Raw genomic sequence first — 23,179 nt, forward strand, 5'->3', positions numbered from 1 at the left:
ATTCGGCCACCTTCTTGTGGGTCAACTAAGAGGGGAGGAGAATCAAAGATTTATCGACATGACAAAGAGCTTGGCAAAGCCTAGGAATATTCTCACGGATTTGAAGGAAAAAAAACAAAGAAAGTGTGACACTCATCAAGCAAGTGTATAATGCACAAACTAGATGGCGCAAGGGGCAAAGAGAGGACAAGACCAAGTTGTAATACTTGATTACAGAGTTGGAGATGCATCGATATGTCTACTTCACAAGAGCTAATAGCGAGGAAACCACACTTGAAGATTTATTCTTTGCTCACCCAAAATCAATTGATATGCTCAACACTTGTCCCACTGTTTTGGTCATGGACTCCACCTACAAAACCAATACCTACCAAATGCCTTTATTTGAGATTGTTGGTGTCACCTCTACCAAATTGACCTATTCGGTTGCGTTTGCCTTTCTTTCCTTTGAAAGAGAAAATAACTTCATATGGACACTTGAGATGTTGGTTGGTCTTTTGAACTCAAAAAACAACATGCCTAAGGTGATTGTCACTGATAGGGACCCCGCTTTGATGAAAGCCGTTGTCGAAGTTCTCCTTAAAACGGACCATGTGCTTTGCTATTTTCATATTGGGAAGAATGTCAAATCTAGGTGCATCACGGATTGTAGAGTTACGTGAACTTGGATTTCCGGAGGAAACAATGTTGAAGCCACCTCCGAGAAAATTGGCCACCAAAGGGGCACCTAAAAGGGTGACGTTTACACCGAAAACGAGGTCCACGGGTCGAATCCCCTCTAGGTGGGAGACTATTGATGCTCAAAATCCCGATAGTCAATGCTCACATGCCAAGAGTAATGTTCCAAAGACTAAAGGTTCACGTCTTGGCACTTGGTCCCGCTCACAAAATTCAACTCCTACTTTAAAAAAGGAACCTTATTTGCAAATACCATACATTTCACGAATTCCAAATCTCATGAGACCTTTTGTTGAAGATATTGTGAATGTTAAAGGGGATGGTAATTGTGGTTTCCAGGTCGTAGCTAGGCACATGGGATTGAATGAGGATAGTCATGTTTTGGTTCGTCATGCACTTATTAATGAGTTAAAAAAATCACAAGAGTGACTACTTGCCGTTTTATGCTACCGAGAGGCGTTACAAAGAGATCTTTGATGGTTTACACCCTCCAACAAATAAAAATGGTAATGCGCCACCGGAGAAGTGGTTGACCACTCCGGATATGTGTCGCATTATTGCTAGTTGCTACAATAGACCTGTTGTTATATTGACTTTGCCCAAAATGGATGGTGCATGTGAGACATATTTCCCAATCCGGAGTGCTCCACCACTTAATCCACATTCCAACATAATGTGCCTTTGCTTGATTCCGGAACACTTTCTTCATGTGAAGTTGAAAGCAAATTGTCCGCTACCACCTCCTTCTAAGGAGTGGATGACTGACAAGATTGGTGTGGTGGAGCAATGACTTTTTCAGTTTTTGGATAGACAAGCCGCCTTCGATGAGCTCATGTTTAAGGAGCTGATGCCGCCAAAGAAACCAACAAATGAACACAATCCTATTAATTTGGACACTCCGGAAAAGCCAAAGCAAGAGATCGAAGTCATGGATGAAGACGAAGAATATGCACTATCACTATTTTAGTTAGATAGGTTATGACACTTTTGGATCGATCGGTGTTCGTCTTATTTTTTGGTGGTATTACACCCCGACATATTTTTTGGTGGTCGGTTGTGTAATTTTTATATTTATGGCCAATATGTAACTAATATTATATAAATATATGAAATGAATTATTTTGGATCGTTTACGTGTCATTAAGTGTGTTTAAATTATTACGGGTAATTACCGACGAATTTGTGAAATTTGGACCGTTTGGATCGTTTATGTGTGATTACGTGATTGTGAGAAAAACGATGTGTTTGAGTAATTTGGATCGATTATGTCGTATTATCCGATAATCTTGTTAAACTGGCATAATTCGGTTAAGTTATGAATGTGGCGTGATTACGGGTCATTCTACACTTTTCAAGTTTTAGTTCTGTTACTACACTGCATTTATTGCAGTTTCTGTTGTCTGCTATGAACGTGAGTTAACTCACGTTGCACAATACACTAGCGCATGTTAACTTGCGCTAAGCATTCAACAAATAACTCACAAATAACACTAGCGCATGTTAAGTCACGCTACTTATCTTAAGTTACGTTATAATTTGCACTAACGCATGTTAACATGTGTAGGGGCATTTCGATCATTTACTTTAGGAATGAGCGAATCCATTTAAGTAATGAGCAGAATTCAACATTTTCACCTCTTGCAATCAGACCTTTGAAAATATTGAGATGCTCAAATCTCTTTCAACAAAGACAGCTGAAACAACGATCCACTTGGTGAATTATTCGATCAAAATCAACATGTTTTAAATTTTCCCCTAGACAGTGGCTTAATAATCCTTTGGACTGTTTGGGAGTGCATAGTTTTACGTAGGAGTTTGCCTTGTGTTTCTTCAATCATACATTTTTGGTTTTGGTGTTGACTCTTTTGTTATGTGGGTGGAGGGAGCACCTATGTTGGTTATAATGTTCTTGAATCTATTTGATTGTTGTAGGAGTTCAAGGACAAACTATCTTTTTTGGATGTTTGTTTTTAGGTGTTGCTAGATTTTACTTGAGTTTTGTTTGTTCCATGGTGTTAGGGGTGTGGGCGCCTTGTTGCTTTGGGTGTGAAGTACCATCAATTGTTGGTGCTTGGTGTATTTTATTGTACGTTTTGTGTCTTTACTTGCACATTTTGTGCTTGTAATTGTGCTTTGGGTGTATTAATAAATTTCATTTGCTACTTAAAAAAAACTATGGGAGAGGAATTTAGAAATCTCATGCTAATAATTCATGGAAATCGCTAGTTATGAAAGTGAAGACATTGTCATTCAAACAACTCTAAGTAACTAATGGACTGACAAAATAGATTACACAACTGTTTAGAAACTTTTTAATAGTTATTTTATAGTTCTAGTAGCGAATCGAAAAATTTGAGGACTTTTTTTGTTTTAGGGGTTGAGAACTAAATTTGTTGTTTATTATTATTATTTTAAAATTTGTTGTTTATTTAATTGTAATGGAAACAATTATCTATTTTTGTTATTTATATTTAAACAAATAATTTAGGTCTACTCAATATTAGTTAAAAAGAAAAATAGGTTAAGTTACTCAATTTGGTGTCTTTTGTTTGTTCCGCAACTTTTCTAATCTCTTGGGGTAATTAGCATTATTATATTTTTAACGTTTATATCTTTTCATTAAAATATTTAACCGTGTGTGCTAGTGCTACTGCGGATGTTATGCTTTCGTATCCGAATTACACATTAATATATATTTATAAAGTGCACGAACCGTGGTTTCATTTGAATTTCTTGACAACGAACTACATAAACCAAAACCAACTATTTATAAGTATAATTTTACATTAAGTTATATATGTTTTTTTATGTACACACTAAGTTATATATCATAAACCTACTAGCATTTTATGGTCCCAACTTGACTCAACTTATTTCAATCTAAGATCGCACAAATGAAAAATAGGGATATCATTTCGTAATTATCAATTCAGTTACTCTTTCTATCTCAAAGTGTGATAATAACTAAAAAAATTGTCTCAAATTACTTGTCTATTTTATAATATAAATATAATATTTATTATTTTTTCATTAACATGTCCTTATTTATTGCATTTCAATCATTTAGATATTTCACCTACTATAATTGATATGAGTGTTTTAGTAAATGAAACGTACTTTACCATTAAAATCAACACTATAATCATTTCATTAATAACGGTGTGAAACTGAAATGAAACATCTAATTTGAGATGAATAAAATATTTAATTTTCAGATTAAGTGTACATGTAAGCAACCACTTAGACAGGAAATAAACAATAAATAAACCAAAATATACTCCATTTCTTAGGTCATCCCTCTAGTGTTTTACAAAGGCGTAATAGTCATTTTAGTCTCTAAATTTGTAACAAGCAGTCATAATAATATTTCAATGTACCAAAATTTTAAAATAGTCCTTGATTATGCACTATGTTAGTCAAAATAATCTCTTACGCTAAAATGTCTTGCTAATATTGTCATATTAGTCCATCGATATACTTATCTATTATCATATCAGTCTCTATAAGTACTTACTTACTATCATACTAGCCTCTATATGAAAATAGTTAATGTCGGTGTTGAGATACTATTTTAACTAATGGAGTGCACAATCAAAAACTAATTTCAAATTTCGATACATAAAGAGAATATCGTAGTTACTTGTTACACATTCAGGGATTAAAATGACTCATTTTATGAACCAACCTTAAATTAATGTATTTTATTTTTCAACCTCCTGTAACATTTCATTTAGCCTACAATGCTCCATCTTCAATTTTCAACAACCATAGTTTTCCTTCATATGTAAGTGCATGAATGATGTCACAATGAATTTTCTAAAATCACAGTAGCATCTTAATTTTATTAAACTCACAGTGAATCCAAATACACACCAAGTTATTCTTATGGATCTACTTGACATTTAGACATAGCACGTCACTACAACCAACTTTTAGTCCCCTCACCATCAGGATGCGTAAAAAAATTGTCAAGTATGGAGAGTTCGTTGTTCGCAAAATACAAACAAACCTATGATTACTTACATAACCATAATTTAAAATGATATTCATTTGGTTAAATTACATTAGGAGTTTAGAATATAACGTTTGTAACACATTGATTTTTAATATTTTTTTTTCATAATCATCCTTTTAGCGTAGAAACGTTTGCACCGTTACCTTTGACGTAACAAACAAACTGAGGTGACCGTTAAATGTATGATGTGGCTGTTAAACAAGTGACATGGCAAATCCAAATCAGAAAAAAATGATTTTATTTTAATCAATTTTTATTTTAAAAAAAAAAAAAATCATAAAAACAACAAACTTCATCTCTTCCAACCCAAAACACCCTAAAACCAAGAAAAACAAACTTCAATCCGAACCTAAATTCATCTTCATCTCAATTCTGCATTTCAAACCCAGAAAAACTACAATGAGTATTTTGTTTTTGTTTTGAAGAGAATAAAAAAAACAACAATAATTTGCTTAAATCTGAACCCATATGTTCTTTAAATCCTAGAAATCATTGATGAGAGATTGAAACAAATTTTGGGTTTGAGATGTCGAATCTGGAAAAAATGGTGTGGTTCAAATCGAATTTATGGCAAACTAGAAAACCCATAACATGATGTTTGGGTCGGATTTGGTTTCTTGGCAAAAAAACAAACTTCACTCACCCCTTATCAGTGCTCTTTCTTTTATATTTTCATAAATTTTGGTGATGCAGCACCTTGGATGCTCACCCTTCGTCAGTGGCGTACCCAGAAATTTTATAGAGCCTGGACAAAAAATTTATCGCACAACGTTACTTCCTTCCTGCGAATAATTTCACATTTCCTGCAAATAATTTCACATTTCATGCGGATAATTTCACATTTCCTGCGGATCCTAAAATCCTATGGTATTACCTCACCTCGGAACTTAAATCCTTGGCAAAATCTGCAGGAAATGTGTTTCCTGCAGAATTTACACTAAAATCCGCAAGAAAAGCTAAAAGTTCTAGTAATGACTGGACTTGCTACAAAGAAAGTTGGAGCTGAGCCTGGGCTAGTGCCCAGGCTAGCTGGGGGGTGGCTCCGCCCCTCGTTAAAAAAAAATCTAGGATGGAACTTACTTCCATATGTAGACCAGAAGTATGTAATATAAGAAATTCACCATTCTATGTTCTTTTTTAAAGAATCACAAATGTTAACTGTACAAAAAATAGAGTTTATTGTTGAGGTTATTAACTGATCATACATTCCAAAAACAAAACAAAAAAGAACTAAATTCTATCTAATTCTGCATCATTGTCTAGTATTTGATCGCTTGCAAACAGAAGGATTGTAGCTTGTCTCAGCCCTCCTTTTCTGAAAGAAAAAATATATAAATATCATTTAATATTTCAAGACATGAAACTAAGCAAAAATCCACACGACTTTTTAATGTCCATCGCCCCTCAATGTAAGCAAGACACTCAGTGCATAACAATGGAAGAAGGACTAAAAAAGCAAACCTTGTCTTGTTGATTCGTCAACGGCGAAGGCTGAGAATTACTGTGTCTAGTTGTGTTATTATCAACACAACTTCCATTTTTAATTCGTAGTAGCTTGTGCTTCTCGTGTTTTCCATGCTTTTTGTTCTTCTTTTCATTCTCTCTAGATTGGTTTGCCGAGTTTGGAACTGCATTCAGTAGCCCCTTCTTGGCCTGCGTAGAACATATCAGTGTGACACAATTATACCGGCCAAACATAAGGACAGAATTTGAATTATTCAGATTTGAAATGCTCAAATGTGCAGCCAGACAGTGAAGTTTAAAAATCTTACACAAGAAAGGTGATTTGGATCCATTTCTCTTAGACGGAAAGCTTCACTTAATACATTCAAGTCAAAAGGAGATAAGCAAGGTTTTTTCTCATTCATTTTGGTGTTCTTACACAGCTGATCCAGTTCCACCCCTTCTCCCTTCTTGATTTTTGTGTCACCAACCACATTGCGAAGATAATGTGTCTCTGAAATCGACAATGGAAGTGACCTCTTGCAGAAGAATTCATAGTACGGCCAAAGCTTATATTGACTTACGAGATCATGAGCACCACCGAGTTCTCTAGTGCCTGCTTCCAAGAAATAACCTTATTAAAAGTTCTCTAGACATTGAAAGAAAGATGACTTCATGCATCAATTGCACAAAAGAAAAGAAATAGCTAAAGAGACGTCTAAATCATTTTTCCAATAGGAATTAATCAGCAAGCATAAAACAGGAAATCAAATGTGACAATTTCAGAAGTAAATCAGATAAAAATACTCAAACTGAGCATCTAAAAGAGGCTCAATACTCTCGGAGGTAATGCTTTATAAAGTTATGAATGTGAGATCTGAACCAGGCAAAATCATTTAACTACGGTGGGAGCCTCATGAACCAGGCCAACCATTTAGCTATACAGGTTATGTTATGGGCTATGGCACCTGTTGCAGAATATATGTCTTAGTGGCTAATACAATATTAACAGGGTCGGCATTTGTTAAATATATCTAGGTTATTTCTTAAAAAAATTATTTGGAGTGGAGTAAATTACGTCATTATACATTATTTAAAACAGCGCAAAAATATAACTTTTATTGAGCTTCCATGCCTATAACCTGTGGCTTGTATGGATATAAATTTTTCCCTCCCAAACTAAATCAAGACTTCATTTGAAGCTCTCTAGACTTGCCCGATCCCTTCAATTTTCTAAACTACCTAGCCTATAACCATATCTTCTACATGATATCACTAATAAGAATGTATAGATACATAATTCCATTCCGCGTTATGGTTAGGAAAAAAGAGGCATACATGTATAGATGAAATCATTGTGCTCCAATCAATGTATATTACCACAATATTTTAGGCTCCAAAGTAGGACACAGCCGGTGCATACGTACAAAGAACACAGAGAAGGTGGATAGAAACTGGATTCTTTATTCATTAAGTTGAACTCTTTTTTTTCTGCTAGATAGAACTTTAAGGTAAGGTAAGGGGATACTGCCCCAATCCAATTCCAAGGTTTATGATAGAACCAACTGGTATATTATTGCTGAAAATGGGGAAGAATCCCCTTTGATTACAAACAATGGCAATGGAAGCACTTCGAAGATCTGCCTACCTTCCAATACCATACGGCCCTATTCCCCTCAATGACAAGATCCTTCCCTCTCCAATCCTTATAGGCAGCATGCCTTATTTGGCTTAACTACTTCTCAACACACCCTTAACTAATCAACTAACTAACTAACTAACTTCTTAACTAAATATAACAGGTCTGTCAATTTACTTATTGGCTTCCCCTGTACTGAATCAGGGGCACTATTCCCCTGCCTAAAGTTCTCACTCTCACAAAAAGATAAAGAGTTGTCTTGTGCAAAATGACTTACTTTCCAAGTCAAGGCATGGAAAATGTCAATGAATGATCAAAGCATACAGAAATTAATCTAATACCATGTTGAAAATATAGAAGGGGAGAGGTTGGGACAAACAAAATATAATCATGACAACCAACTGAACCATTTCAAAGTTTTTTTCTACAAAACAAAGAATAAACTATACTGCTGGCTTTTATCCATATACACGTAAGAATACAACGAGGCAACATGAGCACTAGTTTATCAAATATACAACCAAGGATAACTAGACCAACGTATAAACAGAGCATAAAAACTAGTTTACATATTCATCAGTGACTCCTAACGTCGAAAGAAAGGTGGGTAATTCAAACTTTTAAATGTAAGAGCAAGTCTTCAACAGGATTTTTATGAGTGATCACTTCACGATCATAAAGGTCCCTTAAGCTCTATTTGCTATATCACCGAGTTTAAACCTCACAAAATTCTACGAACGTGAGGGTCTAATATAACAGTGAATTAAGAAAACAGCGAAGTGTTGCAGTACAGAAAACAAAGAAAAGAAACATTTTTCTGTGCTACAGAACAAAAAGCTCTGCCAATTCCTATGTTTTGTTTTCAAGAATGTGTTGATTTAGCAGGCAAATATTAGAATACGTCAACTATAGTAAATCCAATCATATAGCCTTGGCCAAACAAGACCCTAAAAATGAATAAGTGAATATGTCTGAAAATGGAGCAGAGCTAATGATTGGGACAATGTTAAGTTATTGTTTGTAAAATTTGAAACTAGACAAAGTTCTTCATTCTGCATCTTTTTTCTTTCTTTTCATTTTTGGCATGAAAATAATAAACCTTATAGTAAAAAAAGAAATATTTCTGATTAAAATTAAACTGCAGATTTTTTTTTTGATCTATAGACCAGATACATAAGTTATTGAATGAACCTTAAAAGTGGTTTTTTGCTTATAATAGTACGGGGTTTACATCATATTAACCTATAAATGCATAATCAATCTTCCCTTGCCGGCTGCCACCCTTCAATTCTAAACTACATAGCTTATTGCCATATCTTCCACATGATATTACTAAAGAGACAATATATAAATAGAGAACGTTTGAATTGACTTATTTTTGAGCTTATGAAAAATAGGTTATGCAAATAAATAAGCTTTTATATTAATTCATAAGTTCTCCCTAACGAAAATTGTATCTTCATAAGCTGTTTTTCACAAACTACCTTGACAAGCTTATGAATAATACATAAAAGCTTATTTATTTACATAAGCTCAAAAATAAGTCAATCCAAACAGGCCCTTAATCCAGTTTCACATGGGAATAAAAGGCATCCATCCGTGTAAAGATAAAATCATTGTGCTCCAATCAATGCCATTACCACAATAAATATTTAAGTTTCCTTACTTTAACCAAAACATCAATAAAAAATTATGAAACACAGATCCAAAGTAGTGAACCAAGAAAACAACGATGGTAGGTAGCAATTATATTTGGAACCCAAAAACATAAACAATCAATACGGCACATGTAAAGTTCTTACCCCTCCCAAAGTTTTTGCCTTCAAGATCCATCTTCAAGATTTGAAAAATGAGGAAACCTCAAACAGAGAAGAACACTCGCGCGTAACAGAGAGAAGAGCGTGTTGGTGGCGATGCGAAACAGAGAATAGAAGGTTAGGTTTAGGTTTTTGTTGTTTCTAAAGACCCTGCTCCTATTTATAAGAGATAATTGGATTAAAAAAAGTTTATCGTAAATGTAAAGTGGAATATATTGAATTAGAAATGATGAAAGTAATATTAATTAGAATTATAAAGGAAAAAAAGTGATTAATGTTGTATTGAAAAGTGAAATGACTCAGTTATTTTGGAACACATTTTTTTCGTAAATGGTTCAATTATTATGGGACGGAGGGTGTAAATATAAATTGATGTGATAGTGCAAATTTTTTTTTTTTTAAGGATTTATGTGATAGTGCATAAACTATATCAATTTGCATCTTTTTTCTTTCTTATTTACCCTAAAAATATGAGATACCCCAATCATATTAAGACTTGGACTCACTATTGTAAAAAACATGAAGTTTCACGTTGTAGTTAATCTTAATTATTGCTTTGAAATCATATGATTTATATTTCAAATTCGATTTTACATAATAAAACAATTTCAATCACCGATTCAAGATCAAACAACCTAAGATTTGTTACAGTGTAATATTATCCTATTGTAGCTTCACCAAATCTATTTTGATCATACTTTTCTGTACCCTAAAGTTCTCTCCAACAAAAAGATAAAATAGAGTTATATTGCTCAAAATGAATTATGTCTTTAGTTTATGCATGAAAAATCTGTATGATCGAAGTATAAAGAAATTAACGGGGTTAGGAAAAGATGTCCAAACTTTATCGTGGCAACCAACCAAACCATTTCGAGGTTTTTTTTACAAAACAATCCATAGAAGTAGTGCTTTTACCCATAAGTTAGAGATGGGAGCTGCAAATGAGGAACAAATTTATACGCAAAGTTGTTAGACGCTTAGTCTATAATAACTCTTAAATTGTAAACTCGACTCTTAAACTTGACTTGTACGAGTCTATGAAAAATTTAAAATTACTTTAAAACAAGGGTTAAATATATTTTTGATCCCTATAAATATACCAACTTTGCATTATAGTCTCTTTAAAATTTCCTTCAACTTTTAGTCCATATAAAATTTTCAATCACTACTTTTGGTCTCTATTTTTAAATAAATTTTTGTATTTTTTAATGAAATTTGGCATAAATATGTAAAATATTGTAAAAAAATCTAGAATTTTTTAACAAAACGCAAATTAAACATGAATTTTTAATCATCAAATATATAAAAATTTATATTAAATTCATGTTTTGTTAATATATTTTTTTTTTAGAGATTCTTATAATATTATGAATTTTTCTGCAAAGTTTTATTCAAAAATTTGAATTCTACATACGAGTTTACTTTAAAGGAGGGACCAAAAGTGAAGATGAAATTTTTTTAAGGGACTAAAAGTTGAAGAAATTTTTAGAGGGATTAAAACGAAAAATTGACATATTTATAGAACAAAAACATATTTAACACTTAAAACAAATAGTGGCATATATGTTGTGGTTATGCTACGGGAAGAGACCGACTATTATAGGAATATATCGAAAGAAATTGCACACAGGATTTTTCTGCATTGCCCATGCCTAATGGCATTGTTCAGCTATATACGTTGTGGCTATGCTACGAATTGATGCAAGCAAATGCTACATTACTTGTTTCAATCAATTCATTTGGATGCTTCATTGAGTCTATATATATCTCGTAAATTCAAAACAATAACCTCTATTTATGTTTTTTGTAAACTCTAATTTTTATTAATATATTCTTCATCATGTTACATTTGATTTATTTTGTTTTAATTACAGATATTTACTATCAAACTCATTGCGGGTATGATTGTCGGTACATCCATATTGATCTTTTTGATCATACAATTATTTGTAGCTGCATCTAAGTGTGTCAGCATTCATAGTTGAGAGGGGTGTTTTATTGAGAGAGATATGATGAGCAATTATAAATCATTGGCAAAAGAACGGTCTTGATTATTAACAAGAATTCTTGTTAATAATATAATATGAATTATTAACAAGAACCATTCTGTTACAACCCAAGGTTATATTTGTTCCTCCTATCTCTCATGTAAAACACTCATCTCACAATAAAATATTCAAGTATTACATTTTTTACAAGAAGTATTACACTATAGTGTAAGTTTATTTATTTCGCATGCACCTGCGCGTGCATATATATATATGAGACATATCACATGAAAATGGATAACTTATATGAGAATGATAAGAATAATTGTCGACTCTTAGATTCATTTTAGATGATGGAGATTAAAAACTTTAACATGTACATCTCCTTGTTGTATTATTTCTCCTTAACCCATCATCTCTCCTAATTATATATATATATAATGCATATTTGTTATATTGACGTTCTAATCAAATATAGTGCATTTGATAATTTTTTCTATGAAATAAAATTTAAGGTGGAGGGGATGATGCTCTAGCCAAACCAACCCAGCTGCCTGGTCAATCTCAAAGATCTTATTGGCCTGCAAACCTGAGACGCGTCGCCACAGTCCCAACCTTATCAGCACCGGGGGTGTACTAATCAATGAACCCACCCCCAACACCTACTTTCTTTTCCGACAAGATCCACAAGCCTAACCGGTCACGACATGTTGTTATTGAGTTTGAGGGACTTTCGCTAACAAAATCCATGCATAAACCTAGACCCCGGCTACTTTCTTAACCAAAGCGTCAAGACAACAGCCAAATGTGACCTTTGGAAATCTAAGATAGAAAAGATCTTAGAACTCAAGTGCATTATTACTATAACTCTTACATTGCCTGTACAATATTTTTGCTTGTAAAAGAATATCTCTTAACGTGACCGAGTTTGACTTTTATTTTCAGGTAAATTGTGAATTTTTTAACCATGTCCCAAGTTCTTCTTGGCCAAATATCTTCTCTTTCTTCCCCTATTTTGATAAACCATGTCTGCTTCTTAAATATTGCTATTTTAAAAGATAATGGCGAAATGCATAAGGGGAAATGTCACGTTTTAATCTCAAACAATTGTGTCTCATTTGGGTTTAACTTCAAGCTATACAATACAAGGCAATAATATCATACTTGCATTGGAATTCAAGGAATATGATTCTGATAAAGACTAATAACAAACATACAAAATTACTAATCTTTAGTAAAATTGGTACTGATAAAGACTAATAATGAGAATGTTAATACAAGTTCCCCCCGAAGAAGCAACCAATAACATCTATATATTACTTATTTGTATGGAAGAATCAAACTATAGTAGAAATATGCTTTCTTTTTATCCTTTCTTTTTTATATCTATATAATAAACTTATGCTTATGTCAATGTTAATGCATTATTAGTCTAGCATGTTAGTGCTAAATATGGTTTTTCAGAAATTTACCAACAACTCCTATTCTCTTCTTTGGCTTCCATCATTGCTGATTCTGCTAAGTAGTGCTTCAGTCAATGGTGTTGAACAAAAGGTAATCCATCAATTTAATTTCTTTCAAATTTGAGCTATCTCCCAATATGCTATTTTTTGTGTTTTATTCTTTATTAACTTAGGCACAATTTGACTTGTTTGCAGAAGTTTTACATTGTTTTCCTAGGAGCTCACCCTGTTAGTAGAGAAGGATCAATAGAGAGTCATTTAAATATTCTCTCAGCTGTTAAACAAAGGTGACTAGTCTATTTAATTTGTCAACAGTACACTTCCCTCTCCTTCTAAGTGCAAGCCTAAAATTACTTAAAAGTGACATATGTAGCTCATGTTCAATCAAATACTATATAGGACCCTATTTGGAATTTGGATAAACATTTTAATTAAGTGCTTATAATGTAAATGCTTATCATACAAGTCAGACTACTTTTGTATATGTTATAAGTTGTTTTTCTAATCTATCCTGGAGAGTTAATGAAAATAAGCTGAAAAAGGCTTATGGACATGTAATAAGCTGTCTCCATAAACTCTCATAACTAAAATTACAAGTGTTTATGTCAGTAGATGAACTCAAACAAGTCAATCGAAATAGGCCTCTAGTTTCAAAATTAAAGGCATTATTATCACAATGCCATCTGAGAGAAATTAATTTGGTTATTCTGATTTCATTTCTGTTCTATTGTTTCTTAATCTTTGTTTACTTGGCAGCCATGTTGAAGCCAAAGAATCCATAGTATACAGCTACACAAAGAGCTTTAATGCATTTGCTGCTAAACTGTCTGAGGATGAAGCAAACAAGTTATCTGGCATGATATCATTTTTTTCTACTACTAGTCCCTTCATATCTGTTCAAATTGTTTATATTTAGTCATTTGTTAATCTTTTTTGTATGTGTAGCCATGAATGAAGTTCTCTCAGTACTTTCAAATAAGTACCGCAAGCTACACACAACAAGATCATGGGATTTTATTGGATTACCTTTGACAGCTAAGAGAAAACTGAAACAAGAAAGTGACACTATCGTTGCTATTTTAGATACAGGTTTTTCTTTCTGTGCATTTCCTTGTTCTTTATGACAGATTTTTATGTAATGGTATTTCATGGTTTGTTTGCAAACCACTTTGTTTCCTTATTGGCGTGATGTAGGGATCACTCCTGAGTTTCGAAGCTTCAAGGACGATGGACTCGGTCCTCCACCCGCCAAATGGAGAGGAACTTGCGACAAATATGTTAATTTCTCAGGCTGCAATAAGTAACATCCCTATCCTTATTTACTTACTTTTTTTAAAGAGTAGGAATTGAACTTGATACCTCAAAATTCACAACAAATCGAGGTACTAATCGTTGAAAATATATTTAAGTATGGCTGCATATACATAATTGTGGGAAAAATTTAAGTTTTAGTATGCTAACACTATGTTTTACTACATTCTTCACTTGATGGAAAACTTTTAGCAGCTATTAGAGTTAGTTAACTGATAGTATGGTTAGTTTTGTAATTGTTACTTGAGAAGCAAGTGACAGAGTTGTTAAGTGTAGTTAGTTGAGAAACTTGCTATATAAGCAAGTTACATGTTTATAATTCACAACCTAAGTGATATTGAATAAAATTTGATCCTTTCAACTTGTGCTATTCTCTTTTCTCTCTAATCCTTCTTGTTCCAAATTAACAAACTTGTTCCAACAGCAAGATCGTTGGAGCCAAATACTTCAAACTTGATGGAAGGTCAGAATCATCTGATATATTATCTCCCATAGATGTGTCAGGGCATGGAACTCATACAGCATCAACAGCAGCAGGCAACCTTGTCCCAAATGCAAGTCTCTTTGGATTAGCGAATGGGACCGCTCGCGGAGCAGTGCCTTCAGCAAGGTTAGCAATATACAAAGTGTGCTGGAAAGAGGATGGATGTGCTGATATGGATGTACTTGCTGGTTTTGAGGCTGCTATAGACGATGGTGCGGATGTCATATCCGTTTCCTTGGGTGGAGAAAATTCAAATTATTTGCAGGACTCTATATCAATTGGTGCATTTCATGCCATGAGAAAAGGCATAATTACTGTCGCCTCAGCCGGAAACGATGGACCAACTATGGCAACTGTCGAAAATCATGCTCCATGGGTTGTTACGGTAGCTGCTAGTGGCATTGACAGAGACTTCCATAGTACTGTAGAGTTGGGGACCAGAACAAATGTTTCTGTAAGTTTTATTAATTTTGCTAATCACATATTCTATATTTAATCTTTTTCCTTCAAAAAAAAAAAATTCTATATTTATAAAGTAAAATTGAAAGCGCAAATGCACCAATGAATAAAGTAATTGTACTTTATTTAATAGTCTTTTCTGTTTCAACCGAGAATTATGCAGGGAGAAGGAGTAAACACCTTCAGTCCAAAACAAAAACAGTACCCACTTATTAATGGGATGGATGCAGCGCGAAACTCTTCAAGCAAGGATAATGCTAAGTAAATTTTATGTTCGATTGATTATCAATAATACCTTATTAAGTTTATCTATGTTAACAATTAACATTTTATACATCGGCAGGTTCTGCGCCAAAGGCTCCTTAGAGCCAAATAAGGTGAAAGGAAAGATTGTTTACTGTAAATTTAGAACATGGAGCACTGAAGCTGTTGTGAAAGCAGTAGGAGGAATTGGTACTATAGTTGAATATGATGAATTTCAAGATTCTCCTGAAACATTCATGGCTCCTGCTACATTTGTGAATAGAAGCACAGGTCAAATTATTACCAATTATATACAATCTACAAGGTAAAAAACATGGCATTCTTTGTTCTCTAAAACTTGCTACTAACTAATAATTAAAAAATTAATATTTGCTACAACCAACATTTTTTCTACTGGATTATCTAACAACATAGATTTACATAATAAATTTCTTGGTTCAACAAAGATCACCATCAGCAGTGATACATAAGAGCCATGAAGTGAAAATACCAGCTCCATTTGTTGCTTCTTTTTCATCTAGGGGTCCAAATTCAGGATCTCAACATGTTCTCAAGGTACCAATAGTTGCTATTTTTTCTCCACTCAACCATTTATTTGTTAATAATACAAGTAATTTCTTTGAGTGAAATTCATTGCATTTGTAACATTAGTGGACTATTTTTAGCCTCTACACTGTTGAATAATCTCTTGGATGCAGCCTGATGTAACAGCTCCTGGCATTAGCATCTTGGCATCATTTACACTTAGGCACTCAATTACTAGTATAGAAGGGGACACTCAATTTTCAGTATTTACACTAATGTCTGGCACTTCCATGGCATGCCCTCACATTTCTGGAATAGCAGCATATGTGAAGTCATTTCACCCAAATTGGACCCCTGCTGCAATCAGATCAGCTATAATGACTACAGGTGAAAAATTAAAGGCTTCAATGTACTTTTGACTCTAAATATCGTGATTGTGGTCAAAAGTTTCTTAGCTAGACGACTTGTTACAAATTTTTTAATTTTTAGAAAACCATGCTGAATATTGAACTTCAGTGTCAAGTCAATAAATAATGTCACCTAAGCATAAATTTGAGAAAAAAAATTATGGGAGACTACCGACCGAATTACAAAGGAGAAACCACAAAAGGGGTCAAAAAAGCTAAAAAACTGAAGGACAAAATCGCAGAATCACGATAACTAGGACTAAAAAGTGCAAACCAAAATTAAAAGCTTATTTTCAGTTCCTATATTATATAGTTAATCTGTGTTATGACATATACAATCACTCTAGTCATGACTTATGCACACTCTTTGTCAAAGCTAAACCAATGAGCCAGAAAGTTAACAAGGAGGCTGAGTTTGCATTTGGTGCCGGTCTAGTTAACCCAACAAGAGCTTTGAATCCTGGTTTAATCTATGACATGGATGAATTTGGTTATGTCCAGTTCTTATGCCATGAGGGATATAATGGTTCCACTTTATCAATATTAATTGGCTCTCCTGTAAATTGCACTTCATTGCTTCCTGGGATTGGCCATGATGCCATTAACTATCCAAGCATGCAGTTAAGTGTGAAAAGAAACACAGAATCAACAATAGGAGTTTTCAGGAGAAGAGTTACCAATGTAGGTCCTGGACCAACAATGTATAATGCTACCATTAAATCACCAAAAGGTGTGGAAATTACAGTGAAGCCTACTAGCTTGATTTTCTATCATACCCTGCAGAAAAAGAACTTCAAGGTAGTTGTGAAAGCAAAATCTATGGCAAGCATGAAAATTGTATCAGGTTCACTTATTTGGAGAAACCCTCGTTACATTGTTAGAAGCCCTATTGTTATCTATAGTTCATAAAGTAACAATTAATAGTGGCCAAAATCAAGCTTGTATGTGTGACACTTGTTTCAATTCTTCTTCTTAATGTTTACACTTATTTCTATTTTACTTATTTTTGATAAAAAAAAAAAGGGTAATGGTATCACTTGATAGAAATAATTGAATATATACTCTTAATTTATCTTAACATTAAAATTCTCCGTACATTAGTTGACTTTTTGGACCAACTCAAATAAACTTTAATCAAAGAAAAATAATGAGGGAAGACATTGACCACTTAAAATTCATTATTGGGTGGGCATTGGACGCATTATTTTTTCTTATTTAGTGAACCTTATTGGTACTAGTTGATACCATATTAATGCATTACAGACAGAAAGCAATAGTTTCAGAGGCCGGGTTCTAGATGGAAATGCCAAATCGATTGGTCCATGAGAGTGATAAAGAATTATGGCTGCTTTGGTTAAATTCCGCAAAATTTGATTAATCAATGTTTTTTTCTTCTTCTTTCAATTATGTGTATGGACCACCTTTTTTATGAGAATTATCTGAATCATCTTTAAATTATGTAGACTATTAACAATGTGAATGGTATATTTTCCTCTATCCAATTTGAAGAAGTAGCTAACATTGTAGCCATAAATTAGGGAACAAGTTTATATAGAATGGTTCAAAAGAAAAAGTTTATGTGAAGTCGGCATTACTTAATAAAATAATTGAAGTTCTTGTCCTTAATGAAACTGATTAAAGGGGTTAAGTGGAAGGAATAAAAATAGTATTGATGAAAGTGTATAACAAATAACTTTGTGTAGGTGATCTTTTCTCTCACACGAATTAGGTGAAAAGAAATTGTCAAAAGGAAAAAATGTGCTTGAGCAAGTCTAGATTCATTGTCACATTTTACTCTCTTCGAAGAAGCCAAAACTAATACTCAACTACTCATGATGTACAAACCTTTTATACATTACAAAGTCTTGTGCCTCTCAGGTTCACACAAAAACCTCCACTTATAATTAACACATGTTCAATAATTCATATGATCATGCATATTGTGTTTTCTTTTTCCCTAATAGCCGTGGATATTATATCATTTCCAACATGTTAATTGCACACCAAATGCTGCGCACAATTTTAGAACAGTTAATCGTTGATTAACAAAGTGAATAAGATGATTAAGACACACTTATTATATTAGCCAAAGTAAATTACCAAATTAGTCTCCGACTTTGTATGACACTCTCAAATAGGTTTTTGAGATTATGAAATATTTCAAAAAACCCGCAACACGACTCTATTAAAATGTCAAGTTGGTCCTTGTATTAAACCACTTGCTATCAATTATGTCACTATATTTTAACAACTTACTATCAATTTGATTCTTACATTTACCCTTACTATCAATTTAGTCCATAAAATGTTGTCAGTCAGTAACTAATATGAATAAACTTTGATAAAGCAAATCAAGGATCTTTTTGAAATATTCATGATGTTAGAGACCTATTTGGGAGTGTCCTACAAAGTCAGAGACCCATTTGGTAGTTGACTCTATTTGTTATTTATCACTAATTAGTGTATACAAATCGTCTATGAGATGTCAGCTTAGTGGTAAAAGCTTCATCTTTCAGCTTCGAGAGACATAATTTAAATCCTCTCCAATTGAAAAATGACCATGAGTGGCATAAGAAAACAAGTATATAAACTATGGAGAACTTTTGATTTACAATATCATTTTTTTGAACATGCATGCCAGACAAAGGATAATGGATCATCATATCTGAATCAATTTCTTAGAAGACTTTGATTACTACAACTCAAACAAAGGCTTCAAAGTTAATTAAATATAATATTACTCTACATTGTCTACAGAGGAGACGGTATATAGGCCAAGAGTGGTTATTCTGGGATCAAATTTCCAGAAATCTATCTTAGCAAAGCCATACCTGACATGATTAGGGAAATTTCTTGCCAGACTCTATTCACATTTGCAGTCTGAATTTCCCTATCTGTACATTTTTCTCCTTACTCAATTAAAAAAAAAAATCAAATCAGATATTCATAATACATTAAGAAAAGTGCATCTGGGTAATCTTTAGGTAAGCTGTTGATATAAAGGTAGAATCGCAACAAGTCCTCTTTTGAAACTGTTTCGGCATCAACTACATCGTCATCACAAGTGAGTACCCATAGATCCTCAGAATTAACTCTTCTTATGCTCCCGCGGCAAAATGGACAAGACTCTGACTTTGTGTTCCTGCAAGTTTGGCATAAGAGTGTTACAAGTTATAAACAATTTCACATAAAGTAGTACGGTTGCTAAATGATTTGATGCATTATCACTGTAAAACTTTTTACAGCATCAACCAATCACAATCTATCATTTGTATGACTTTCCAGTTAGATATGATTAGAGTAAAAAAAGGTTTATAATCCAACGGTTATGATTGATGGATAGTGTAATTTTTTTTTACGCTATCAGTGCATATAAATTAAATTCATTAGCATGATCACCAACCACTTGCGGTAGCATTTGATACACATAGCATGGCAGCAATTAGGCAAAACCATTTTGGTGCATGGTTCTAAGCATATCCCACATTCATCTTCTCTTTCCAAATCAACATTGGTGGTTAGTTTTCCATTTGCTTCAATCATCTTCTTGCCATAACTTGGACCGTCCAAGCTAGTGTGTCCTTTCATACAAATCTCCAACTTCTCCAAACTACCATGAAGCCGCTGGAGAGACGGTAATATAACAGCTAAAGTTCAAAAAAAGGGAGAAATTAGTAAAGGCAAACACAAAAAACAGCACAGTTTCTTTTGTTGTTGGGGGTTGAAATAATTAAATAACTTCAACAACAAAAGGTGTCTTTTAAAAGTCAAAGGTTCACACACCATAAAAGTCCTGGATGGTTGCTTTCCTTCCATGAGAAGTTATACTTGGTCTACCATCATTATGTACCTTTGTTAAGAAAAAGAAGAACATCATAATAAACACCAACAACAAAATAAATAAATCATGTAGCAAAATCAAAATTAAATTACAAACAAGCATTGAGGAACCTAATCCTAAGCAGAAAAAGCAGTGTTGTCAATTGTGGATTTCAGAAAATAGCACTTTGTTCAAATTCCCCTACACAACAACGCTATAGCCAGTATTCCGCAATATTTTGTACTAAATAGCGTATTACAAAACAATAGCAATTCATTCAAATTCCTCTACGCAACAGCAATATAGTGCTACTATAGCAACTAATTAACAACACTGAGAAAAGGAACAAAAACAAAAGCCAAGTTTATTGAATCAACAGATTACTATTATTATTATTATAATTATTAAGATAGAATTAAGATTTAATCACTACATATAACAATTATATTTGGCTATTCGAGAAAATTACACAGGAGTGAAAGGGAAGCAGACAATAAGTTGTGCTGCTAACACTTTATGGACGGCAAAACCAATCCTCTTAAAAGTTAACAAAACAATGCTATGCACACCCTTTGAACTATTTGTAGAGAGAACTTAAAATATGGAAAACACCGGCATTGACGAATTGACTAACCTTGTATATAATAATATGGAAGAAGTTGAGATATCTGTGTAGAAAACATGAACAAGAACAATCCATCCATTGTAACAACAACAAAAAAAGAGGAGCCAATTGACTGTAAACCAATTTCATTTGGAAAACACTTCCACCCTTGCCTCTTGGAATTGCAGCAGCCCTATACAAAAACATACCCATAACAAAATTTCAGAAACAAAAAAATCAGACATCAAATTCATACTAGATTAACCAATATAAAAGAATTAAACATGATGATGACCCTTTTCAACCAAGAATCATTTTTTGTTCATAATTTTGAATTTTATAAATAAATAAATAAATAAATAACATACAAAGCATTGGCATGGTGAATATCAGCCTCAAGTAGTTTGAGGGAATCATGATAAGGTAAACGAGAAAGCATCATTTCCATCTTTCCTCACTAATTTTTTTTTCTTTTTCTTTCTTCTCTGTATGTATTTAAAGAGAAGAAAAAAAAGGGTCAAAGAAAAAGCCAACAAGTGTTGACTAAGCTTGTGGATGAAGATGAATTTTGATGAGTAAGATGGATGAGGATGAAGAAAAAGGAAAGAGGGTTATGTTATGTTATGTTATGGTGGCTTTGAAGAAGAAGAAGAAGAAGAAGAAGAAGAAAGGAGAAGGAACTGCCAAAGCAAAGAGGAATGTCGTATCAAGTTGAGTTGTGTTGCGTTTTGTTTGTCGTTCTTTTCTATGTGTTGGGACTCATGAGATATGATAAGATTACGAAACTAACACGACTCACGAGACTACGCGATATATCGCCTTTCCTTCTTTCTTCTTTTAACGCTCCTATCATTTATTTTCTTACGCAAAATTAATATTAATTTCAATTATTATAATTGTTTTTGATAAAAAAAAATAAAAAAACCCAACACCCTTCTTATTCTCCTTGAAAATGAGAATTTCCAACCACCGGTCTATTTGACAAAAAAAATAATTTAATTTTACCGTACCATAATAAATAGTATAGTAAAAAGAAAGAGTAGTGATATTTGTACCTCTTTCTAAACAACTTCTATGACAATTTTGTTTTTTCTATTTTGATTGGTCAAAATTAATAAGGAGAGAAAAAGGTAGAGAGAGAATAAGAATATAATTGGTTGTACAAATATCATTTCTCAAAAAGAAATAGACTCAAGTGCAATAAGATTAAGATTTTTCGTCTAATTAAATGAACTATCCCATATTTAACAATACTTTGGATTATTTCTCGTAACCAAATCACGGCCTGATGATAATCAGACAACAACTTGTAAATCACTTTATGGCATGTTCAACGAAATAACCGTATCGACACACATCATTTTTACATGTCATCTATTAAAGGTCATGCATAATAAGTGGAAAGGTACATCATCAACCCTGGTTAAACATGTAGAGTCTTAAAATATTTACTGACTTGAATGTTGAAGTTCGTGTAGGTAATACTTGTAACACCCTAATTCTCGACGATAATTTTAGATAATAATAATAATCATAGTTTTAACGAAAAGGATGTCACACGCATTCGTTCATCTTTCACATAATAAAATAATAGAGAATCAGATGTAACAGCGGAAGATACTTCATAAAATTTCATGATTATAAATGTCTTGTCTTTAACATTATTTAATAAAAAAAACTTAAACCATCATAGTACTTAAATTAACTTTATAATTTAAGAACATTCAACGCTTAACCGAACCCCCAGTGTTACAGATCAGAGCACATATCTATTCGACTACTTAATATCCCAAATAATAGCTATGGTGGTATGTCCCCCATCGCCACCTTCTAAGCATCTCGCAAATCTAAAGCTCCTCGTCCTGAATATCTGTACCCCAAGGGTACAGACACCAAAATACACAAAACAACAACAAAGGGTTGAGAATTCACATCATAACATATATTGGGATATATGAATAATAAAGTATATAATCATATTTTCATCGGTCCTTCATCTCATCATCATCAATCATTCATCATACCATCCTCAATCATTCATCATAATATTCACACAATTCATTTCATAAACATCATTAACACATACATCTTATGCACACCTTTAACACATATATCATATTCACATTATTAGCACATATCATAGTTCACCTAACATAACCTATATGCAACATACTTCATCCCTAGATCTACATGCATGCCGGTACCAGATCCTATCGTCATAATAATGTAAGTCAGAGGTGTGTTACTGAACTTACATCCGTC

At 33.1% G+C, this 23,179-nt stretch overlaps 3 protein-coding genes across 4 annotated transcripts; 1 reads left to right on the plus strand and 2 right to left on the minus strand.

The window, feature by feature from the left end:
- Positions 1-5,793: 5,793 nt before the first annotated feature.
- LOC25501695 (probable mediator of RNA polymerase II transcription subunit 19b) lies at positions 5,794-9,732 on the minus strand. Its single transcript, XM_013591051.3, has 4 exons — positions 9,578-9,732; positions 6,466-6,752; positions 6,155-6,346; positions 5,794-6,008 (listed from the first exon to the last, which is right to left on the minus strand). The coding sequence occupies exons 1-4, from the start codon at positions 9,606-9,608 to the stop codon at positions 5,946-5,948; spliced, it is 573 nt and encodes a 190-aa protein (XP_013446505.1). The 5' UTR covers positions 9,609-9,732; the 3' UTR covers positions 5,794-5,945.
- Positions 9,733-12,981: 3,249 nt separating this feature from the next.
- LOC25501696 (subtilisin-like protease SBT4.14) lies at positions 12,982-17,461 on the plus strand. 2 transcript variants are annotated; one of them, XM_013591052.3, is made up of 11 exons: positions 12,982-13,134; positions 13,239-13,330; positions 13,800-13,897; positions 13,989-14,132; positions 14,238-14,343; positions 14,779-15,292; positions 15,461-15,558; positions 15,641-15,865; positions 16,008-16,116; positions 16,260-16,473; positions 16,870-17,461. In XM_013591052.3, exons 1-11 carry the CDS (start codon positions 13,018-13,020, stop codon positions 17,400-17,402), a joined length of 2,250 nt encoding a protein of 749 aa, XP_013446506.2. In that variant the 5' UTR covers positions 12,982-13,017; the 3' UTR covers positions 17,403-17,461. The 2 variants fall into 2 exon arrangements, with proteins under 2 accessions (XP_013446506.2, XP_039684569.1); XM_039828635.1 differs by lacking the exon at positions 13,239-13,330 and having other exon boundaries at positions 12,984-13,134; positions 13,800-14,132.
- A 1,667-nt stretch (positions 17,462-19,128) lies between these two features.
- Positions 19,129-21,688, minus strand: LOC25501697 (E3 ubiquitin-protein ligase AIRP2). Its single transcript, XM_013591054.3, has 5 exons — positions 21,286-21,688; positions 20,948-21,110; positions 20,277-20,343; positions 19,897-20,140; positions 19,129-19,635 (listed from the first exon to the last, which is right to left on the minus strand). The coding sequence occupies exons 1-5, from the start codon at positions 21,363-21,365 to the stop codon at positions 19,425-19,427; spliced, it is 765 nt and encodes a 254-aa protein (XP_013446508.1). The 5' UTR covers positions 21,366-21,688; the 3' UTR covers positions 19,129-19,424.
- Positions 21,689-23,179: the final 1,491 nt, after the last annotated feature.

Source organism: Medicago truncatula, chromosome 8 (assembly GCF_003473485.1).
Source record: "Medicago truncatula cultivar Jemalong A17 chromosome 8, MtrunA17r5.0-ANR, whole genome shotgun sequence".
Lineage (NCBI taxonomy): Eukaryota > Viridiplantae > Streptophyta > Magnoliopsida > Fabales > Fabaceae > Medicago > Medicago truncatula.